Source organism: Urocampus carinirostris, chromosome 1 (genome assembly GCF_059441175.1).
Source record: "Urocampus carinirostris isolate Australia breed hairy pipefish chromosome 1, RoL_Ucar_1.0, whole genome shotgun sequence".
Classification (NCBI taxonomy): domain Eukaryota; kingdom Metazoa; phylum Chordata; class Actinopteri; order Syngnathiformes; family Syngnathidae; genus Urocampus; species Urocampus carinirostris.
Genome location: NC_142349.1, coordinates 53,539,023 through 53,546,087, shown reverse-complemented (window position 1 = coordinate 53,546,087; position 7,065 = coordinate 53,539,023). Strand labels below are relative to the sequence as shown.

Genomic DNA, 7,065 nt, shown 5'->3' with positions numbered 1-7,065 from the left:
GTTTGTAGTTGCTCAAGTGGCGGCCCCTTATAGGGACCTCCCAGATGCGGCGCTGGTCTGCCTGTTAGCATTTCATGCGGTGTTAAATGCGTGATCCAATGAGTTTGCATGCGATAACTCATCAGCGCTAACTGTAGCGCATCCCCTCAGTCGAGCCTAGTACTCACAAAGATCTTGTTTATCTTTGATTTTAATATTCCATTTACTCTTTTCCACCATCCCTTGACTTTGTTGATAAACCTCACCGAACCGTTGTTTAATGTGTAGTTTTTGTAAGATGCCCTTCACGACCTTTTGAACAAATGTTATCCGAGCTTATTTCTGACGGTATGCCAAATCGCGGAATAACTTCTCTAATCAAAAACCTAATTACTGTTCCCGCACCTAGATCTTTTGATGGCACTGCTCCTATTATTCCTATTACTCCTATTATTATTATTCTCTCCGTCTACCGTGGCCTGTAAATACGGAGACCAGTAACCTTGTTTTTTCAGCTATTTCACACCCCCCCTTGCATAATATTTTTAAATTGTGCACTTGTATCTGATATAAAGTCAAAGGTATTCCCCTGTTACCTATTCCCCTTAATAATCCTCCTGATGCTCCTGCATCTGGAGACACATCACCGTTTTCCTGGAAAGCAGATTCAAAATACAATTTTAGCAGTATTTCTGTGTTAAAAATAAAATAATTCACAATCCAAACGTATCAATATTCCTCAGATTTGTAAACACTACGTCAATCAACAAGATTCTAGCGTGATTCAATGCAGACTCGTGTTGTTCGTTATCACCGCCTCGTCGACGGCCTTGGCCGTCTGGCTCAGTCCATCGTGACGTTCCACTCGCAATCCGCTGCAGGAATGTGCCATGAGCTTTATCAGTGCCACACTGACCTTGGTGCCCAGTTGTCTACCTCTTTCTCCTCGAAACTGGCTGCAATCAGTTCAGATTGCCACCTGCTCACTGTTTGAGGACAGCCTGGATGTGCTCCAGTGTCCCCACGACCCTGCTGTAGACAAGCTGCGCAGACAACGGATGAGTGAACGTCTTTGTTTGTTCTTTGCTTGTTTTCCTGTCCATCTTCAGCCTTTTTCAACAGTGCGTCTGACTTCTGAATCCTGTTAAATCGGTCATGTTTACAAACTCGGATGTTTAGTCTAGGTTAAATGACCATGAAGACATCACCTTAGCAATTAAATTCTTAAATTTTTCATGGTCTTCCTCAAGATCGAGTAATCTGCTCCTCATTGTCTTTTGAAAATGCTTGCCAAATTGTTTCCTCAATTTACCCAAACTATACTTATCACGTTCATCGGAACAAGATCTCACAAATCAAAAGGCCACACGCAAACGGAGCACTTGACGAATTAAGTAATCCCTCCACTTTTTTTTTTGTTTTTCGATACAGTAAAGGAGCGAAAGACGGGGGAAAGACGGGGGTGGGGCGGGAATACACATGGTTGAGCTCAACTCACACAGAGCGAAAGACGGGGGAAAGACGGGGGTGGGGTGGGGGTGAGCTTTGGGTGCGAGAACAACCCACAAAAAGCAAGACACTTTAACGCACATACAAGACCGTAAAATGTAGAATAAGCAGTCACTCCATCAATCATCCATGCTTCCTTAACTCCTCTCCCAACGCCAAACAACACAAAAAACAAAAAAAGACAAAAAGAAACACAGGCTCTCCTAGCCCTTAAACAGTTAAGTATAAATCACCCGCGCACACTCACTCAGGCGGGCGGGGGAGAAACCGAACCGAACAGAACACACATCCACATACAGAGAGACACACGCACAATTAACGCCAGCTGGCACACACACCAACATTCCCGAATGAGACATCTCCCAGACTGAAAACATGTCAGCAATTCTCACACATTCTGTGTATCGCTTGTTTCTATGCGGATATATCTTAATAATACAACATCTGATTACTGCTCATTTTTCTAACGCCGGTATAACCTTTTAGATTGTAGAAAATGGCGAGGTTCCATGCACCACACTTTTTCCTAAGTGCAAGGTTACATATCCCTCCCAAACCATCAATCGACTAGGGAGACACATAAAACATGCCCCGTATTAACCACACATAGATCGTCTACTCCCGAACTGTCACTTCAGCAAATGATGACGTCTCATCACCGTTTCCATACAGATCACAAGACAATTATAAATCTACAAATACCGACGCCGCTGCACCATTTTATCCAGGTAAAATTAGCCTTTTTCCTTTTTCAAGCAGCCTACGTCCCAAAACAAACAGGATTCTTTGAGCACCGAACTCCCGGGACAAAACAAAAAAAAATAAATCTCAACTCAGTTTACATATCTCATCCGTCCGAACTTGGGCCTGATTATAGACGGAAAATTCCACGTGCACGCATTTTCATAATTTAGCTCCGACGTCACAGGCTCCTGTCCTCCCACGAATCTCGACAAGCAAACCGAAGTAAGGAGAGAAAAAAAAAATCTTCCTTACCTCAACCGCTCATTCGAGACCGTTCCACTGAGAAGTCTTTTCCCTTTTCTTTTTTACTTAATTAGTGCCAGTCCACGTTGCGGCGCCAAATGTTGTAGAAATTGGAGGTCCGATAATCGAGAGAAAGTCTTCTCATAAGTGGATAAAAGAAATAGACAGGAGCCAGCTTCGTTATGGAGGGAGATGTCACTTTATTGATGCGTCAATAAAGATCTCACAGAGCTAGGAACATGACAACACCGCGGAAGTTGCAACGCCACTGTTTGCCAAGAGGGGTAGCCATTTATAAAACAACAGGGGTTTAATATGTGTGTAATTCTTCATTTATTTGTTTTGCAAACAGGTTGTGAAAGAATGCAAATCCGTCCAAAAGGGGCTGCTCCGAGGCCAGAAAAAATACCAAAAACTTTGCTGGAAGTAAAAAGCTTACAGCACCTGGTATTCCCAGGCGGTCTCCCATCCAAGTACTAACCAGGCCCGACCCTGCTTAGCTCGAGAAGATGGTGGGTACGGGGAAGCTACTGGTACTACGGTCTACACAAAATAAACAATATGAAGCGACGTTGGAAAATGAGGAGGCATGTGAAATTTTAGATGGGGGTCTCTTATGCAAAGGGGTTCTAATTCAGACTAAAAGACTACAAGTTAACGAAGTTATGGTCTCCTTCCTACAACTGCCCCCATTCATAACAGATGAAGAGGTGTTGGAAAAGCTGCAGAGGTGGAGAGTGGACCCTGTCCTCCCATTGAGGCGGCGCTTCTACCCGGGCACGTCCGTTGAAGATGGAACAAGATTCATTAAAGTAAAATTCCCGAAAGATGTAGCCTCCCTGCCGTACTCCACCAGGTTCGAGACTCCGGACGGTCCCCTGTACTGCCGGGTGATTCACGACCGGCAGGTGAAAATCTGCCGATTGTGCATGAACCCTGGTCACGTGCTGCGGGAGTGTCCGGAGTTCGCGTGCAGGGAGTGCTCACGACAGGGTCACTACGCCCGGGAATGCGACGCTCCAAAATGCCCAGACTGCTGCCGTGCACTCGCACGCTGCACTTGTGTTTCCTCTGCCGAGAAAGAGGGAGAAGAAAACGAATCAGAGATAAACATGGAGACATCAAAGGAGGGGGATGAGGGTCCCTCCCAGGAACCGGCACCTGTAGAAGATCCCCCCTGTGCTCAACCCCCCGGAAAACAGGCCTCAGAGCGCGAGGACTCAGGCATGGACATCGAGATTTTAACTGGAGCGGTTGGGGCCGAGGCGGTGGGAGAGAGGGAGCAGAGAGAAGAGGAGACCCAGACGCACATGGAACTAATTAAAGAAAAACCATCGGATGAAGTTGAAAAAGGTAACTGTGACGTTTTAAACAAGTTGGGCAATTTTATGAGCAAAAGGAAAAGGTTAAAACCAAGTATTGACACGGACAAGGTATTACAAGCACAGGAGAGAAGAAGAAAGGCAAAACAAATAGAAATAACTGGAGGGAGATTTGAGGTTTTATAGCAGGTGTCACCAACACGGTGCCCGCGGGCACCCGGTCGCCCGCAAGGACCACATGAGTCGCCCGCGGGCCTGTTCCAAAAATAGCACATCTCATAGAGAGCTGCGTCTAAAAATTAATTTTGTTCTGTTGCTATTATTTTTTTAATCACACTTGTATGTATATAGATTTAAAAAATACTATCTTAAAAATACTTTAAGGTTAACGCGCACAATATTTACCTATGGGCAGTAAAGTAGAGCTTGTGGGATGTGGAGAGTAAGCTAGCGGGCGCTGTATGCACTTTCGTACCCCAAAAACATGGCAGAAAAAAGAAAGAAAACGTATCTCTTTCACAGTGAATGGGAAGAGGAGTTCTTTTTTACGACTGTAAAAGAAACCTGCGTGTGTCTGATTTGCGGGACGACCGTGGCGACAGCAAAACGGCACAATGTGGAGAGACATTTCAATACGTGTCACAAAAGCTACCATGATAAATATCCACCTGCAAGCGCCCTACGGGCAGAAAAAGCCCGTGAGCTAAAGACCGCTCTGGGTAAGCAACAGTCTTTTTTTACGAGGCCGGCCAAAAACTCACAAAAAGCAACCGAAGCCTCGTTTAGAGCTACACATTTTCTGATCAAGAAAAAAAAGGCATTTACAGATGGAGAAGTTGTCAAAGAAGCGATGTTATTAATTGCTAACACTGTATTTAAAGACGAGAAAAATGGAAGCGACCTAATCTCCACTCTTTCCGACGTCCAACTGGGGGCATCTACGATGGCAAGACGAGTATCAGCTATGTCCAGTAACTTGGTCGATCAGTTGGAGCAGGATCTGGCGAAGTGCAAGTGGTTTAGCCTCCAGTGCGATGAGTCCGTGGACAGCAGCAGTACAGCGCAGTTATTGGTTTTTATCCGGATGGTGTTTAATGATTTCTCCACAAAAGAAGAACTCCTGACACTACTGCCCTTAAAGACAACTACGAGAGGAGTTGACATTTATAACACGGTGAAGGAGTTTTTCGTGCAGAAAAAGGTGCCATTGGAAAAGCTGGTAGCGGTGACAACAGACGGGGCTCCTGCTATGGTCGGCCGACAGACAGGTTTCATCGCTCACTGTAAACGTGACCCAGACTTCCCCAAATTTCTGCATTACCATTGCATCATTCACCAGCAGGCGTTGTGTGCGAAAGTGATCGGCTTTGGGCACGTGATGACTCCCGTTGTGAAAATCATAAACAACATCCGCTCCAAAGCAAAGCAGCACAGGATTTTCAAGGTACTATTAGAGGAGATGTCAGCAGAATATGGGGACCTACTGCTACACACAGAAATCAGATGGCTCAGCAGAGGACGAGTTTTGCATCGTTTTTTGTCTCTTTTGCGTGAAATCAAAGAGTTCATGCAGTCCAAAGGCGAAGATGTCTCACTGCTAGAGGACACAGAGTGGACACTTGACCTTGCATTTTTGGTGGACATTACTGGGAAATTAAACCTCCTGAACTGCCAGCTGCAAGGCAAAGGTAAGACTGTTGTCGATATGATAAGTGCTTTAAATGCATTTAAAGCCAAAATGAATGCATTCTCTGCAGATTTACAGAGAAAAAAAGTTCTGCACTTTCCCTCTGTGCAGTCAGTGCTGAAAGACAATGCTTCTGCATCTCAGACATTTGAAAAAGTGGCAGAAAAGTACATTGAAGTAATAAACAGACTTGGGCAAGAGTTTGAGAATAGGTTTTGTGACCTTCATCAGCTTGAACCATGTGTGTTCTTCATTTCCAACCCTTTCATGAATGGGGACACAACATGCTTTGCTGAGCAGTTAAGTGCAACGTTCAACTTGGATGCTGGACAGGTGGAGATTGAAATTATAACATTGCAAAATGATCTCCATCTCAAAGCCTACCAGGCTGCACCAAACTTTTGGCGCCTTGTTGACACAGAGAAGTACAGTGGAGTATGCACAGCAGCCATGAAGGTTGCCAGCCTGTTTGGCTCAACCTATCTCTGTGAATCAGCATTTTCTGACATGAACTTCATCAAAAACAAACACAGAACACGCCTCACTGATGCACATCTGAGAGACTCACTCACAGTTGCAGTGTCAAGTTACACACCAGATTACAACACACTGGTGAACAGCATTCAATGCCAGTCTTCCCACTAACCAAGGACGGATACCAGATGTAGTCAGTGACAACATGGTAGTGCCATGGCAAAGTTGAATTAAAATATTGAAGAATTGTGTTCAATTTAAAAGTGTGTTCATGACATTTAAAAGTTATAATTTTGTTAAACATAACACAGACTTGGCCATTAGTTCAAAATGTGAAATAAAAAATGTATTACATATTTAAAAATATGTAAGTTGATTTTGTTTAACATTACATAATTGTTAACTTTTTGAAACATGTTGCAACATAGTTCATGATTTGTTAACAGGGCATGTCAGTGGCTTGTGCAAATGGGATATTTTTTGCTAAAATGTAGTGATGTAAGTGATCATCTGAAAATGTAACAAATACTGTGATTAATAGAGATAAAGTGTTGAATATTGATATCTGTTTCCCACCTTGTTGTCATTTTTGATAATCATTGTTAGAAATCATTAACATGATCAGTGTCTTTACATAGGTGAGTATTACTAATCATTATAAATAATGTATAACTAAAGGCAAACTGAGCAAATTTGTTATTTCAGAAGAGCGTATCAAACTGGTAGCCCTTCGTATGATTCAGTAACCGTGAAGTAGCTCTCAGTTTCAAAAAGGTTGGTGACCCCTGTTTTACAGGATGATGGTGGCACATGATATATTTTTTGGTTTTTATGTTTTGTCTGACTTGGATTATTTACTGCTACTTATTTAGTTCAATGGGGTGGAATTTTATTTCAATAAACATGAGGGGAGGGGTGAATCCCGAAAAATTACAGAAGTTAATCAGAGAGACTGAGAAAAATGATATTATTTTATTGCAAGAAACGAACTGGACAAGTGTGATAGCGGAGGATTTTAGAAAACGATGGGATGGGGAGGTTTTATTTAATAATTGTGAGGGAAGAGGTAGAGGAGTGGCTTTTTTAATTAAAAGGAATATGGTTGAG

The 7,065-nt window shown here is 43.3% G+C and overlaps 1 protein-coding gene across 1 annotated transcript; it reads left to right on the top strand.

Moving 5' to 3' along the window:
- The first annotated feature begins 3,991 nt into the window (after positions 1–3,991).
- LOC148375725 (general transcription factor II-I repeat domain-containing protein 2A-like) lies at positions 3,992–6,129 on the top strand. Its single transcript, XM_088352744.1, has 2 exons — positions 3,992–4,516; positions 4,679–6,129. Exons 1-2 carry the CDS (start codon positions 4,282–4,284, stop codon positions 6,127–6,129), a joined length of 1,686 nt encoding a protein of 561 aa, XP_088208870.1. The 5' UTR covers positions 3,992–4,281.
- Positions 6,130–7,065: the final 936 nt, after the last annotated feature.